At 39.8% G+C, this 17,522-nt stretch overlaps 1 protein-coding gene across 1 annotated transcript; it reads right to left on the bottom strand.

Moving 5' to 3' along the window:
- Positions 1–175: 175 nt before the first annotated feature.
- Positions 176–10,013, bottom strand: LOC128619725 (protein-glutamine gamma-glutamyltransferase K). The gene is made up of 14 exons (XM_053644096.1): positions 9,527–10,013; positions 7,465–7,724; positions 7,173–7,364; positions 6,309–6,560; positions 6,001–6,119; positions 4,783–4,890; positions 4,000–4,177; positions 3,718–3,856; positions 3,031–3,223; positions 2,517–2,670; positions 1,932–2,216; positions 1,449–1,609; positions 1,012–1,148; positions 176–830 (listed from the first exon to the last, which is right to left on the bottom strand). Exons 2-14 carry the CDS (start codon positions 7,721–7,723, stop codon positions 686–688), a joined length of 2,322 nt encoding a protein of 773 aa, XP_053500071.1. The 5' UTR covers position 7,724; positions 9,527–10,013; the 3' UTR covers positions 176–685.
- Between the last annotated feature and the right edge of the window lie 7,509 nt (positions 10,014–17,522).

The following is a 17,522-nucleotide window of genomic DNA, read 5'->3' as shown; positions in this document are numbered from 1 at the left end:
CCTTGCTCAAGTGCCCATTAGTCACAGCTTGGTAGTGCTGAGATTTGAACTCATGACCTTCTGATCACTGATCACCTTAACCACTGTAAATATATATATATATATATATATATATATATATATATATATATATATATATATATATATATATATTTATATATATATACGTGTTTTTTTTAATAAGGGATGGCTGTGAGCCCTTACATGAAGGATTTCAAACAGTAAAACATATGAAAAGACAAGTTTAAAGTCTTCTCTTTAAAGTGCACGCCTAGAAAATGTGGTTCCTCGAGGGTTCTTTGGATAGGTAAGGATTCTTAACTTGCTACTGATGGTTCAACTTGGAATCCTGTCTGAAAAAATCCCAGGATGGTCTGACCAGCTGGTCAAGCTGGTAGATCATCTTTAACATATAATCCATAAGACTTCTAGATTTACCTTTTTTTTTTTCCACTATCAGGTGGAGTGAAATCATTCCCCGTGAACCTAGAGTGTATAATACAGTTGTGTTCTCACTAGAACAGGATTTTAGGAAATCTAACAAAAGCACTGAACCTTCTAACCTTCTCATTTGCACACAGTGTTATGGTATACGGTTACTATCTTTACCCTCACTACTTCATTTTCTTATTTTGGCTTCTAGGCATAGTACATGATGCGTGTCAATTTGCATTCCTGTCTGTTTTCACTTATCCTTGACCAAGATATCGGCAACGCCGTGAACCTGTGTGAGCTGCTGACAGTCCAGAGAGGCTAGCAGCTTCCTCTGACCAGGCAAGGTTGGAATAAACTTCTCCGTCAGGGTGATGGTCGTCAGACTGCCCACGTCACTGGGAGGGAAGGAAAGAATGTGCCGATGTCAAATGCAAATGATTTGTGCATCGAATGTAAAAATAAAACAATGAAATCAGTCTGAAGGAAAACCTGAATATTAAATGGTATATTAATGAACCAGTTGATCAATAAATTGCTTTCATTGGTTTATAGAGCAGACGAAAAACACGAACTTACCCGTAGGAGATCTCTCTGACTTTCTGCAAGCCCAAGCCCTCGATGCGGAACTTCACCTTTTTCAGGACTTGTGGTAGTGGATTTTTGAAGGTTAGTTTAGCTGCCATCTCTTTACCAACTACAGCATCCCCTACAGGCTGTATAGCAAAATTACACATGTGTCAGTATACAATAAAACGAAATCTTTTACGAAAACCCCTTTCGAAAAAGCAGTGGCAAGCAGATCAGCATAATTGTTCTGTAAATGGAACGTGATGAAAAAACTGTAGGGATTGTTCTTTGTCTTGGATTGCACTAGCATAGTGTGTATTTAAAACTTGTTTATTTCGGACAGTGCTTTGTCTGGAAAGCCTTACTCAAGAATCCTACAAATGGACAAATTTCAGCATAGTGCTAATCTCAGACTTTACGGCAGTAGGAATCATGTGAAGACTTACGGTGATTATAATGTCGGGCGTGCGCAGGCGGAAGTTGAACTGGGTGGCCAGAACCTGGTTGGTCTCACTGACTCGGCCAGATAGGGTGAGCATCAGGGCTGCTTGGTCCACCAGCTCATTCTTATACAGGTCATACGGAAGGGTCCATTCCAGTGTCTGGACTATGGACGGATCAAGAGAAAGACAGTTAATATACACTAGAGGAGGTGAGCTTGTATGGATACAAAGGCAAGCTTTGAGACTCCACTGTTCATCACTAAAAATAATCTAGGCACCCTAGAATGCAGTATTGCATGTGGGTACTTTTTGCCAAATAGTTCCTGGATGCGATAATCTTTCGGGAGTACTGTTTTGTTGGCAAGGAGAAGTAGTTTTTGGGATGTACCGAATGCGAATCTGTAGGACTAATGTAAGTATTTAAGAACAAATGAAAGTTTGTAATGCAGAACAAACAGATGAGTTTTAAAATTTAAGGTCACTCACTCTCATTGGGTTTGAGCTCCACCACTATGTCATCCTTTTTTATCATAGCCTTCTGCACTCCAGTGTAGTACATGACTACCACTTGACTGTGGAGGATGGTATTGCGCATATTAGAGCTGTCATTCTTCAAGTTGATGGACAGCTGTGCGTCTTCTCCCATCCGAGGCCCTTCTCCTTTCATTGTGACCTCTAACGTGATGTCCGTGGCCACAGCGGAGGGGTAGATGTTAGGCTTTGACCCGTAGCGAGTGGCAGTTTCCACTGCAATTCGCTCCTCTTCAGATCCTAGTGGAAATGATCAAAAATGTTACACCCAGAGATAAAAAGCCTTAACTTTGCTGTTTCTACTCTGACTAAGACTCTGATGCAGATATCTGCCAAGCAAATGATGAAGCATATCTTTTGTATGGATCCCTGTGTACAAAATTGAAAAGTCATTAAGTGACTCAGAGGCTGAAAGTAACTCAAGGGATGTGTGGGGTTTTTTTTGTATGGTACATAATGTGTATGTGTGTGTGTGTGTGTGTGTGTGTGTGTGTGTGTGTGTGTGTGTGTGAGGGAGGGGACGGTGTTCAGGGTTTTCACCTTCTGGGTGTTTGTACTGGTACGTGATGTCTTCTCTCATGTTAGAGCCAACTGCCTTGGTGCTGATGCAGTGGCCCACCGCATTCTTCTCACAGTAAATCTGAGAGAAGGTGCCATCAGTGTTCCTCTGCCAGTAAAGCTTATCACTGTTCACCTACAAAATACACACATCTAGTTTAGTGGGTTTTTTTTTTTTTTTGGTTTAAACGAAATCTTTCTTTACCATGTTCAGTATTCGGAAGAAACACGACATGAACCGATCACGAATATCGACTTTGACTGATATAATGATACAAGATTTAAGATATAAACTATAAAAAAATTTAGACCGTAGATCTAATCTCATGACTAGCCATGACTATGTTTCATGCAATATAGTACATCTACCTGGCTGGAAAATTGAACAGAATCATAATATTTACTTTCAGGCCTTTTACTTTTTCTTAGTTTCCGCACTTCTTTGCCTTTACCTCGGAACAGTTAACAACAGCCTCTAATTCTAGTGTTTCCTAACCTCGGCAAAGACGAAGGGTGCGTCATATTTAAGGTAGACCTGTCCATCACGGATAGCCGTCACGGAGGCAGGACCACAGCAGAATGAGCCCTGACTCGTCTCTTGAGGTGTGGCATCCACCACTTGCCAACCTCCCATGCCAGCCGGCAGATCAGGCCGAGCCATCCAGGATTCGTTCCACACGTGAAAATTCCTGCAGATAAGGAGGGGGAGAGAGTCAGTAAAGGTAATTAGGGGCTTATCCCTCTGTTTCTGTGCATGTTCAGACTTTTCAGACATTAGGGACATTCAACCTTTGGGGAGTAGGGACACGTTTTTACTTGTTGAGAGGTTGACAACAGAGCAGGTACGACTTAGGAGCCCTAGGGTTAGTAGTTACTATGGAAACATAATATTGTGTAGTCCTAATATTTAACAACAACTTTTTGCACACTTCTCATCATTTTGATGGAAAATAAAGCCTGTTGTTGAACAGTTTTGGAGTATTTTAGAGTGTTTTAGTTCCAGACCAGAAATCCAGGCATTAAAGTTGCTGAACTTTGGATGGAACTATGCGCAATAGAAACCACTTTGAAAATGTACATTGCTTACATTGCTTACTGTGAAAATGATTCACAAATATGTCATTGTATTTTATTATTAACTGCTGTGGAATGTGGAAAGTCAGGAAGGTGTGCGGTTTTGTACCAGACAGAATCGCCGTTGAGCTCCAAAATCGGCTCCATGTTCTCGTCCAAATACACGTCATTTGTCAAGGAAACGTCTGTGTCATGGGCGGAGTTGAAGTTTGTGACACTGCGGGTGGGGATGCCTAAACACCTGAGAACTGAGAAAGAGAGATGGTGAAACCAGGAGACGATGGGACAATTAAAGCAGCACCCAACACAACAAATACTAACAATACCCACACACACACACACACACACACACACACACACACACACACACAAACACATGGTGTACCCTTACCTGTAGTGGTGACCCCTGAGAAGACCCAGCACTGCCCGTATTTGACAGGCATGCCTCCACTCTTGTGGTACTGCTTCAGAATGTCCACACTGCCACTCCATGCTGTTGGGGAAGTCCCATCTGCATAGTTACCAGACCAATTGCCTTCCAGCACACCTTGGTCATCAGGAGAGTTGACCTGGGTCCCGAGAAAATAGTACAGGGTTACACCCAGATCTTACCTTCATATACACTCAAGAATTGGTACTAGACCATCACTGAGTTTACAGTTCTGCTAAATTCAAGGTGTCATTAAGTACTATTATTGATTTTAGGAAGGTCCATTTCCGATGTTCAGACATGCGTGCTCAAACTGCAGCTTAAAAATAACAAATAACTCAGTTCCTCATATACCTTATATTCCTCTCATGTTTCAAGGCATGTAGCATTACTGGTGAATACGTGTATTATGTAAGAAACAAAACGTCACTGTATTAACGATTAAACAGTGCTTGCCATACAAGTCCCTATGTAAGTAAACGATAACATATAGCTAAAAACAATGATAATATCTATGTTTATGGAAATGATAACATTAGAACGAGGACATTACAATAAACCTGTATTTACTCTCCTATAAATTTGTCTTTGCTGTGAGTTGATGTTATAGAAAATGTATCAACAGTTTCTGATCAATCTGATTTGAGAATTAACCAGCGTAATGGTAGAAATAATGCGTATTTACATATTATGCATTTACTCATATTGGTTATAATTGGTCGTTTTATTGTAATAGTCACTCACCATGGCTGACACGAGTCTGGTAATGTTAACAGGGTTTCCCCACCCAGAAGCAGGGGTTTGACTCTTCTCCAGTACGAACAGACAAACTGCCAGAACCCCATCATCAAACTGCACACAGGATGATACACAGACTCCAATACAGATGTTTGCTAATAGTACATTTTCACACAACAGTTACTGATATTAACACACTGTTACTGTTATTCAAAATGAATTGTAATGTTTAGGTCAGAAGGAAAAAAAGCTGCCAAATAAAACTGGCTACCTACGTAGTTATTCTCCTCCTGAAGGGAATACTCTCAACAATTATTTGTGATAATTGATGTCATGATATCGACTACAACATGATTTATTATACCTTGTGATGCTGAGACTCAGAGAAAGATTCTACCAGCATCTGGATGTCTAATTCAAAGTGTTGCAGAGCTCCCAAATCCCAACATAAGTTTACCCAGCCAGTGTCAGACACCTGCTCCGACAGCTGGTGAAGCTCATGGATATGCATAAAAAGAAGTGTGCAACCTCTGAAAGAAATGGCCACACCAGGAAAGTACCACCTAATCCTCATCCGGATAGGATAGGACCTTGTGGTTTTGGCATAATGGTCATTCCTAATCATTCCACCAACTATGATGGGGTGTAACCTGTGCTGTAACCCGTGACCTAACTCCCTTCTTCTTGTTCTGATGGTACCATCAATGTGTCTGATTTGATAAACTCATTAAGAGCCCGGGGGAGTCTTGGTTTGCTTTCACCTTGGATTGGATGTCACCAAGGACCTACTACTAGACATTTCCCCATCACTTCATATTCCTCCAGATGATATTAAGAGCATTGTGTGGGGCAGGACTAAGTGGGCCAACCACCACACTCTCAAAGATCTGCTTACTAGACATCATAGCCATGGAAGAGATTTCCACATGCAGACTTTCTGAACTCTGTCAGTCGTCTGGCTCCCCATAGACATGACCAGTTCTCAACTCCATGGACATGACATTGCAGAGCATCTCCACTGTAATGCACTTCTCTTTCCTTTTTACTTTCCTCCTCTTCATTTTTCAATTGATTCAGAGTTTGTGTTCATGCTTAGCCTTAGCCTATGATATTCTGGACATGTACCAAAAGAAATCAATCAACATTCCAGAACCCCTGACTGGTCAATTTTGGGTTAATACAAGTAACACTGTGTAGGAGGAGGTAGCGAATGATGGTTAATACCTGTCCAAAGTTCCAGGTTCTTTCTCCAATCTGAGACTCGGTACCATAGTAAATCCTTCCCACATCATTCAGAACATACTCTTTCCTTTCCTCCTCATCATCCAGATACACCAAGTCACCTGAGAACGAACGAGAAATAGCAAGAGAGAGAGAGAGATAGAATGAGGGAGAGAGAGAGAAATTGAATTTTAGTGTATGCTCATCATTTTATCATATTTCTTGAATTTCTGATATTTTTGTTATCGTACTAAAGTAAACATTAGAATGGGACGTATTAGACTTATAACGCTTTCTCTCTCAGTGCTTACCTTCACACCAGGGGTTGAACAGCATGTAGATATCGTTTTCAGGTTTATATTCTGAAGTGCTATTCCCATTGGGAGATTGAGTTGCGACAGTAAGCTTGTACTGGCCAATGGGCGCAGTCGGCATGGAGTTGACTGACAGTTTGATTTTGTTGCCTTTCTTCTCAACAATCTTGGCTTCCCAGCAATTGTCCTGTAACTCATCAACTAAAGGAACGATCACTAGAGTGCCCTTTGATACCAGTGGGTTAGGACCTGTAACACACACACACACACACACACACAGAAAAGTTAAACAAGACTGCACAGGAACTAGCACATCCAAGTAACAAGCATGTGTGGTGATCTGCTTCAGGTTTCACGATCCACATTATCCAAACTAAACTCCCAATCTCAGTTCCAAGGTCAGGTGCAAACATTACGGCAGTTTTTCCATGATAAGACAAATAAAAGATGATCTAGATACATCGCTAAATTGCAAGACTGGATATAACATACCCTACAATCCTGTCTCAGCAAGGAGTGCTTAAGAAAACAAACATCACCCATGCCTGGGTTTTCGTTTGCGTATTCATAGTTTAAATATGTTCCATTCAGAAGGCAGCGTTTATTATAACATTATATTACTGTACTTGTACAATTGCCTTTCTAAACAAGGGCAATTCATAAGTTCTATTAATAATACACAGTTTAACAATTTCTTATAATTATGTTATGCATGTATGATCATTTATTTCATATAGCCCACATGTAATCTAATGATTTAATATAACTAAGCTGTGTCACTTTGCCATACTGTGTGTATAGCAGACCGCAGAACATGAGTACTGACTGATTCATGGCTGAATATTGACTAATAAAGCTCACCAAGTTTGAGCTCGAGGTGCAGTTTGTCGGTTTTGGGCTCGAAAGGTCGTGAGAGCTCTATCCACATCTGAAACGTCTGCCCTCGGCGGACGATGAGGTTATCGCTGTGGTAATGCTCTGTGTGATGATTCACACGGTTTTCACTTTTTTTGGACTTGATGAGGTCTACGGAGTGCACTGATAACAGATTTTCTGGAAGAGAGAGAGAGAGAGTTATTTGTATCTGAGAACAAGTGACATAAAGTTCTGTATAAACTACATCTCCCATGCTGCACTACATTCAGCACCTCACCATTCGTTTCAGGAGTTTCTTCTGGTGGCTTTTTTCCATTCTCCTCTTTCCCAACATTGAGCTCAATGCCAGTGTCCTCAGGTTCCTTTCTGGCTTGACGACAGCAGCATGGGCATATTTTGCGAAACCACCTTCGACACTTCCCTTCCTCGTTCTCCGTATTCTTCTCAGGCACCAGATCCACATTCATTGATTCCTCATCGTATAGTGTAACATCTGGCCAGCGACCGACCCGATTCCTCATGGTTTCGCCAGGCATACTGAGGCAGGGAAAAGAACAAAAAATGGGCAAGCGTAAGGAAGGATCTGGCGGTTTTTACAACAGGAGCTCGGAATTCACTAGAACAAAACCTTTATTTTTGATATACCAATGCTTTTAGATTTAAGGCATGCTGTTATATGAAAAATACTCAGTGTGATGTGGCCTGACATGAAGTGCTGGGAGCGTTCACGCAGTGAGATTTAGGTATTTAGCGTATAATGCATCAGTCTCGGATACCTGCCCCATCCCATGTGGGTCAAGATACTATGAGTGTTGAGCAACATTTCACTATGGAGAAATGCAAACACAACACTTTTCATGGTTAGGTGAGGACAGGAAGGTGTGCACAGGTTTCTCGCTCAGGGCAAAGGTAATGCCGAATGTCAGTGTCACTTTCTGTGGCCTTATTTTCTACACGACGTCATGTATCTTGTTTTAGGGAAGAGAAAGGCAGGTTTGCAAGCAACAAGTCAAATAAAGACAGTATTCAAGATCTGTCACATGTTCATACACGGTCACAGGAATGCTGATCTTATGACTGTGAAGACCCAGAAGGCGAAAGACGAATGTAGAATGTAGTAATTTTCTCATTTCTCCCCCTCCTCATCGTTTCGACTCAAACACTCAGGAGATTTCTCACTATGAGTCTACAAGCGTCTGAAATGTCTGGTATACCAGATTATTGCTGCATCATGTAATATTGTTTGAGCTGAAAATCTAGCATGTTTGCCTTGCACAGTAATACTTTACTTTTTGTCCTCTCTTTTAAAAAACAACAAACAAAAAAAAACAACCATTTTTTATAAATCTGTGCATGTACCCGGTGTCCCGAGTATACAGTAAGATCGCTTTATATCCGAGTCATTTGTAAAGTATCCAAAATACTTCCTATCGTCGACTGCCATAGCTTTTTACACTGCATGTCACAGGTCAGTAAAAGGACAACTTACCGTAGTTACCATAGCTAACGTCTTTAGTAAGTAAGGTTGAGTCACTAAATAGTGTTTTAGCTCGAAGGAGTCTCAGCGATTTCTACTACTGGGACATGTTACTTCAATGCATGTAATATTATTCCCCAACATCCCCAAACTGCCAATAAGTGGTGCCCTGGTGCCCCAAACCCAGTGTTTCCGGCATAGACTCCATGTCCACCATGGTGACCAGATGACCAGGATAAACCGCTTACTGAAAGTGAGTGAGAAGCAGTGACAGAAATCCAGCTGCAAATCATGGGTTTATATTAATGCGATCGTCCTAATATGCTAATTCACACAAACCTCTACAGTACGCCAGATGCTGCACATAATCTAAGACAAAGGGATAAATGGAGGGAACGAGTCTCCAGTGTCAGTGCTTTCGGAAAGTCTTCAAGACAGAAGAGTGCGGTTTCTTGGGAACATGACAAGGTGCTTATTTTTGTCTTTATTAACTTCAAGTGAGAAGGAATGAGAGACTGGTCGAGGGAGGTTGTAGATCTAAACGGTAATCTAATAAGATGCAAATATTTGAAGATTTCAAGGCTGGATTAACAAATTAATAGGTTTTTATATGTATTTTTTATTTGAGTTATTCTTAGTAATAGTAATAGAAAATAACTTGGTTTGATCACTTTTCTATTTAAAAACCAACGAGGTGGCTTTTACATGATCAACAGTATTGGCTTGGTTTTTGGTGACATGCTTGTATTTCGAATTTGGGTTAGTCAAGAACAGCAGATTTTGGTTTTCACAGCTCATAGTCATGAAAACACTTCCACTCTTTGTAGGCACACAAGAGAATCAAGTCAACATCAGCTCTTACCTGACTGTTGTTGTGCAGTTCTTGCGTCTGACTGGATTCGGTGTGTTTCTCACAGGAGATCAGCCTGATAATAGCAGCCCAAAATGGACCCGGTCCTCTTCTGGTGCTACCTGCTTTTCTTCTTCTCTCACTAACACATGCCTGAACATATTTATATTCACACAAACACACCCACCGACACACACACCCACCGACACACATAATTAGTGTGAACATTTCACATCATTAAAAAAATGATGGAACATTAAGCTCTTTCAGCAACATTACAAACATTTTTTTAAATAGTATTTGACAAGTTTTTAATTTGGAATGAATTCAAAAGTACTTCCTTTGTTTGTTTTGGTGTTTATAGTTGCATACGTTTGACTTTAGTCTAAATTTGTCTATGTTTTAATCTCCTTGCACTTTATTTTTATACTCATATTTTCTCCTTGTGCCACTTGATTGTATAGAACTTTGAGTTACCACATGTATGAAAAGTGCACTACAAATAAATGTTTCTTCTTCTTCCTCTTCTTCTTCTTCTTCTTATTATTATACATTTATACATAGACTGCGTTCTTCCTGTAGGTCTTTTTACGTCCATATTTAGCTTGATGTCTTGTACAACTACAACAATTGTCTCTTCTACATCCTGAAACGACAGATCAGCAACTTTTACTGTGGGTAAAATCCAGACATACTGAGAACAGCGTCTTTAGATGTCTTTAGTACATCACTGAACAGTTTTTGTGCTCATTGTGGTTTTTAAGTTGCCATTGCTAACACAAAAATTTTAGCTTTTGAATGCGAGCTACTGCCATTTTTTTGGTAATTTTGAGTCCCTGTGTATTGTACAGATTTTTTGTCTCCTATATATATACAGTATCTCACAAAAGTGAGTACACCCCTCACATTTTTGTAAATTTTTGATTATAACTTTTCATGTGACAACACTGAAGAAATGACACTTTGCTACAATGTAAAGTAGAGTGTGAACAGCTTGTATAACAGTGTAAATTTGCTGTCCCCTCAAAATAACTCAACACACAGCCAGTAATGTCTAAACCGCTGGCAACAAAAGTGAGTACACCCCTAAGTGAAAATGTCCAAATTGGGCCCAAAGTGTCAATATTTTGTGTGGCCACCATTATTTTCCAGCACTGCCTTAACCCTCTTGGGCATGGAGTTCACCAGAGCTTCACAGGTTGCCACTGGAGTCCTCTTCCACTCCTCCATGATGACATCACGGAGCTGGTGGATGTTAGAGATCTTGTGCTCCTCCATCTTCCATTTGAGGATGCCCCACAGATGCGCAATAGGGTTTAGGTCTGGAGACATGCTTGGCCAGTCCATCACCTTCATCCTCAGCTTCTTTAGCAAGGCAGTGGTTGTCTTGGAGGTAGGTTTGGGGTTGTTATCATGCTGGAATATTGCCCTGCGGCCCAGTCTCCAAAGGGAGGGGATCATTTGGACATTTTCAGATAGGTAGAATATCACGATTTCTACATATGCTATCGATTTTCTGGATTTTATTCATTAATGAACAAATATAATTTTGGGATTTGATTATAACTTTTTTTATAACTTATAAATATTTGATTATAACTTTTCATGTGACAACACTGAAGAAATGACACTTTGCTACAATGCAAAGTAATAAGTGTACAGCTTGTGTAACGGTGTAAATTTGCTATCCCCTCAAAATAACTCAACACACAGCAATTAATGTCTAAACTGCTGCCAACAAAAGGGAGTACACCCCTAAGTGAAAATGTCCAAATTGGGCCCAATTAGCCATTTTCCCTCTCCGGTGTCATGTGACTTGTTAGTGTTACAAGGTCTCAGGTGTGAATGAGGAGCAGGTGTGTTAAATTTGGTGTCATCGCTCTCACACTCCCTCATACTGGTCACTGGAAGTTCAACATGGCACCTCATGGCAAAGAACTCTCTGAGGATCTGAAAAAAAGAATTGTTGCTCTACATAAAGATGGCCTAGGCTATAAGAAGATTGCCAAGACCCTGACACTGAGCTGTAGCACAGTGGCCAAGACCATACAGCGGTTTAACAGGACAGGTTCCACTCAGAACAGGCCTCGCCATGATCGACCAAAGAAGTTGAGTGCACATGCTCAGCGTCATATCCAGAGGTTGTCTTTGGGAAATAGACATATGAGTGCTGCCAGCATTGCTGCAGATGTTGAAGGGTGGGGGGTCAGCCTGTCAGTGCTCAGACTATACGCCGCACACTGCATGGCTGTCGTCCCAGATGGAAGCCTCTTCTAAAGATGATGCACAAGAAAGTTTGCTGAAGACAAGCAGACTAAGGACATGGATTACTGGAACCATGTCCTGTGGTCTGATGAGTCCAAAATAACCTAATTTGTTCAGATGGTGTCAAGCGTGTGTGGTGGCAACCAAGTGAGGAGTACAAAGACAAATGTGTCTTGCCTACAGTCAAGCATGGTGGTGGGAGTTTCATGGTCTGGGCTGCATGAGTGCTGCCGGCACTGGGGAGCTACAGTTCATTGAGGGAACCATGAATGCCAACATGTACTGTGACATACCGAAGCAGAGCATGATCCCCTCCCTTTGGAGACTGGGCCGCAGGGCAGTATTCCAGCATGATAACGACCCCAAACACACCTCCAAGACGACCACTGCCTTGCTAAAGAAGCTGAGGGTGAAGGTGATGGACTAAACCCTATTGAGCATCTGTGGTGCATCCTCAAACGGAAGGTGGAGGAGCACAAGGTCTCTAACATCCACCAGCTCCGTGATGTCATCATGGAGGAGTGGAAGAGGACTCCAGTGGCAACCTGTGAAGCTCTGGTGAACTCCATGCCCAAGAGGGTTAAGGCAGTACTGGAAAATAATGGTGGCCACACAAAATATTGACACTTTGGGCCCAATTTGGACATTTTCACTTAGGGGTGTACTCACTTTTGTTGCCAGCGGTTTAGACATTAATGGCTGTGTGTTGAGTTATTTTGAGGGGACAGCAAATTTACACTGTTATACAAGCTGTACACTCACTACTTTACATTGTAGCAAAGTGTCATTACTTCAGTGTTGTCACATGAAAAGATATAATCAAATATTTACAAAAATGTGAGGAGTGTACTCACTTTTGTGAGATACTGTAAAAGCACAACAATTGAATATCGGCTTTGAACCACAACTGGGGAGAGCAACACATAAAAACAGCATAATAAAACTCTAGTAAGACTTTACACAAAACAAAGGTTCAAACAGCGAAGTTAATTAAGGAACATTGCACTAGTTGTTTGAAACCAGCGTGTCTAATTAAAGGTTACAATAAGAGCAAATGTGTCATTGCTAGAGGGAGGATGGCATCTGAAAATAAAGATAACAGAATGGGAGGGGAAAAACTTTTAAAAATAAGCTAGCTATATATATATATATATATATATATATATATATATATATGTGTGTGTGTGTGTGTGTGTGTGTGTGTGTGTGTGTGTGTATATATATATATATATATATATATATATATACACAAGTCATGCACTCACTCACAACAGTATTCGCATTCTTTTTTCTATTCAGTCATCGAAAACAGTCATGTTTTCGGTTGGGGCTTCGTAAAAGTCTTTTTGAGCATATAAGCAAAAGAATAAGATCCTCAATGCAAATCCAATGCAGGTATTAGCATTGGGGTTAAACATGTCAAACCTCCACATATTCAACAAACTAGAAACAAAAGTGTAATTTTTCCACTATTCAATAAAACTGACCAAAAAGGTATTTCAGGATTTTTCAAATCCCGGGTTCAGGGAAAAGGGTCGACACAAAGATTCGACTCGGAATCTATTTGTCCACGAGTAACTTTTATGCAACCTCACAATAAACTCAGAGACTCTTTCACCTTTTTTTCTTCTGGTGTTAATTGTGAAACATGTTAAAACAAAGCACTTCCTGTTGTAAGCGCATGACGTCACTCAAGTACTCAAATAGGTTCAGCAGAGAAAACAACAAAGTGTAGAAACATCATGATGTAATAAAGTGTCGTTCATTATTTCCAATCGAGTGATTCAGCTGAATGACAACGCTCAGGCCATGCACAGACTTGTCAGTGTGTCACCTTTTTTGCAATAACGGCCAGCATAAGACGTCAGCGAGTGCTTGGTAATCGAACACGTTTTGCAATGAGTGAATGAGGTCAATGAAATAAAAATATGACATCATGGACATGATATGTAGTGCCACTAATTAGTACAAGTGTCCAAATGCTGAGAAATTATGTAAATTAAATTTGGGAAGTGAACATTTTACTCATGATTTTTAATCAGTACCAAAAACTAAATATTATATATAAATATACTGTAGAATGATCATTCTTAGCTACAACACATTTACCTGTGAGGTTTTATTACTTTTTTAACTGTTCTTTGTTAAAAAAAAATTCACCTACAGTGTAACATGTAAAATGAGCAAACAGTGAACTGTTCAGTAATTACTGTTCGTTAATACTGAACACCTTAGTAGTTAATCGAAGTAAGAACAGTATTAATAAAGAACTACTTATTCATTCCTGCTTAGTTCCTGCATAGTTCCTGCAGTTAGCTATGAGCTTTCGAACTGTATTGTAAAAGTGTTGCTGCCATCACCGCAAAGAATATAACAGGGTACAGGGTTCCTCTAGGGTACAGAGTACTCTTTGAACAGGGAACAGGGTTCCTCCAGGGTTCTACCCTACAACAGAAATGTTTTGCTGTCCAGACAGAACTCTTCTTGGAAGCTACGAACCTTAAATAAACCCGACGAGAGTGAGTGTCTTGAACAAAGTCCTCATTGATTCCTGCTTAGTTTAGACAGCTTAACTATTTGAAACTGTTAGAATTTGTATATATACTGTATATAGATCTGTCCTTGTGTTGGAACTACTTTGTATTTCTTAACAGCACATTCTTGAAATATCTTCTAAGAATGTCCTCCTATACCTTTTGCAAACTGTAATTACTGTTCCTGGTTCTTAAAAAACATGTAATATTGAAATGCTGCTGGTCCATTTCAACGGAAAATTCTTACGAAGCACTAACCTATTACGATGTCACTTATTAGAGAAGCTCATATGTCAGGCTGAATGATGGTAATGCTGTGAAGCTGAATTGGTAATCAACTTTGCATTTATAGTAATAATAATGATAATAAAAAATCTCCAGTTTCGCTTTATTAAAGTTGTATATCTCTAAATATGGCCTGTATAGGGACGTTTCAAATAAAGATCCCGGTGCAAAAAAAAAAAAAATGGAGTGATGTCATGACTGAAATATGTTTGCTAAGAGTGTGGTGGGAAGCGCAGCAGCTGGTTGCCATAGAAACAAAGCTTGGGTGAAGTACTTGTGATTATGTTCAGTTTCATTGACGTCGGAAGGTGAAAAAGGGAAAGTCACGCACTAAAAGTTACAGAAACGTGCCAGAAACATGACATGATGTCTGAGAAGAAACAAACTAGGGAGCGTTTTCTTTTTGTCTGTGATCTCACTGTTATGCAGCAATTACAGTATGAATGACTTTCCTCATTGCGTTTACACACACCCATTCACTCCTTCTGTTTATCCCTGGTGTCTGGTCATAACAGTGTCACAAATACCAGGTGTAACCTTATTAAAAGAACATTTAGTCTAAACAGCGAGGACAATTAGTTATTTACATTCTTTCCATTTTTTCTGTTCTTATGATAACTCTGAGCCATCAGAAATACAGAACCCATGTGTGTGGTAAAAGAAAACACTTATATACTGTATACGCTCTGATTCTTTTCCAAAACTAAATCCAAGAAAGTGTTCACAGATGTTCTATAACCACCAAATCACATCTGTATGATAACTTGCTTGAAGTGTAGTTAAAAATGTCTGTTACATCCGAATGTGTTAACAGCACTTAAATGCTGCTCAAAAACCCAGCAGACTCTGGGAGATCGTGCATGTGGCGTGCTACACTGGAATTCAATTATTCATCTTCAATGTGTACTTTGTCCCAGTCAGGGTCGTGGTGAACACTGGGAACACTGGGAACACTGGGAACACTGTGCCATCAAAATGCTTTAGATTGAGAATAAATTTCATTGTTTCCTTTATTACATGCGGCTCAACCACACATTTATTGTCGTTGTTCCGATTTATAGTGATCATACATTCATCACTCCAAGCCGCCTTATAAAACACTAAATGTGATTTTCTTTGTTAAAAAATTCACCTACTGTGTGTTATGTAAAATGAGCAAACAGTGCATTATTCAGTAATTACTGCTTCGTTAATACTGAACTCCTTGGTGGTTAATCAAAATAAGAAAAGTATTAATAAAGAACTACTTAATCATTCCTGCTTAGTTCCTGTATAGTTCCTCCATAGTTCCTGCAGTTAGCTACGAGCTGTCGAACTGTATTGTAAAAGTGTTTCTGCCATCACCGCAACGAGTATAACAGGGTACAGGGTTCCTCTAGGGTACAGGGTACCCTTTGTACAAGGAACAGGGTTCCTCCAGGGTTCTACCCTACAACATAAATGTTTTGCTGTCTAGATAGAACTTTTTTTGGAAGCTACAAACCTTAAATAAACCCGAAGAGCATGAGTGTGTTGTACAAAGTTCTCATTAATTCCTGCTTAGTTCCTGCATAGTTCCTGCAGTTAGCTATGAGCTGTCGAATTATATGGCAAAAGTGTTAATAAAGAACTACTCATTCATTCCTGCTTAGTTCCTGCATTGTTAGCTATTGGTATCCAAGTCTGGTTATGGTTGCTAGATTTTATGTAGCTTTGTTCAACGTGTTTAGTGATTAGCAGATGAAGCCTTGTGAAACTTTTGATGCTTCTTCCTGATTGTTCCAGTAACTGAGCCAAAGCTTAGTCTCATTGAAAACCAAGAGCACAGTGACATCTGCTGCTGTACAGAAACCATAGCAGCCATTCATTCAAGTCGGAAATTCACCTTGCTGATTTAATACAGAAGTTTCATCCATGATGTGCCTGGGAACGCTATATGTGTACAAATATAGGCAAATATATTATGGATGTGACGTGATTGCGCTCCAATAAAGTGTTCAAATGCGTTCTCCAAAAGTTTGCTGCCATCATGTTGGCTCAAATTTAGCCTATTACCCAAAAACATTTAAAATTCAACTTAGAAGCCAATACTCACATCTACCTCTGAGCCCAGTTGGAGATAGAAAAAAATACACCAGCCGTGAGTGAGAAGAAGCAAGGGTCCAGCTTTATTGTTCCGTTCCACCACACGAGATCCACACCGATGAGAATTCTCAGAGGTGATCCCAATACCCTGAGCTTAAGCTCCAGTATTTATACTGTATTTACACACTAAATAACCCATATGTTTCAAGAAGACTATGATCTCACTACCAATAGGGTTAAAAAAGAGCTCATTTACCTTACTCTTATGTTCCAGAAAAGGGCTATTTCACTTACACATAGAATTGAAACCAGGGGTTTTAATTTACACATAAAATCAGAACCCAGGCATTTCTAATAACCCAGAAAATAAAAACCCAGAGTTTCTAGTTACTCAGAGGATCAGAAACTTCATTTTTCAGTTAAACAATCTAATGGGACCTTGGTCTTATTGTTATCTCGAGGGGGGGCAGCTTGACCCAGCCACCCTTATAACTGGCTCCTCACGGTTCTCCTAAAATCAAGGCCTTCCCTGCGAGACAAGAATTTTAATCTACAAGAATCTTCACTCTTCACCATCTGAATCATGAGTAAGTTATATTTTCCTGTATTCCTAGTTTATATTTTATTTTCATATTTGCTCTATATCTCTTAATATATATACTGCTTGAAAAACCGGTTTACTGTACTTCCAACTTCTTAATACCATTATATTACCCTTCTACTGTCCCACATATCCTATTATTCTGTTTTTTATAAAGAGTATGTATATGTATTATTATTATTATGCGATATTACCCTTATAATATCCTTTTTATTATTCTCATAAAGTTATAATAGTATGTGTGTTATGTCTACTTGCC

This window comes from Ictalurus furcatus, chromosome 15, assembly GCF_023375685.1.
Source record: "Ictalurus furcatus strain D&B chromosome 15, Billie_1.0, whole genome shotgun sequence".
Lineage (NCBI taxonomy): Eukaryota > Metazoa > Chordata > Actinopteri > Siluriformes > Ictaluridae > Ictalurus > Ictalurus furcatus.
This window is presented reverse-complemented; position numbering and strand designations above follow the sequence as displayed.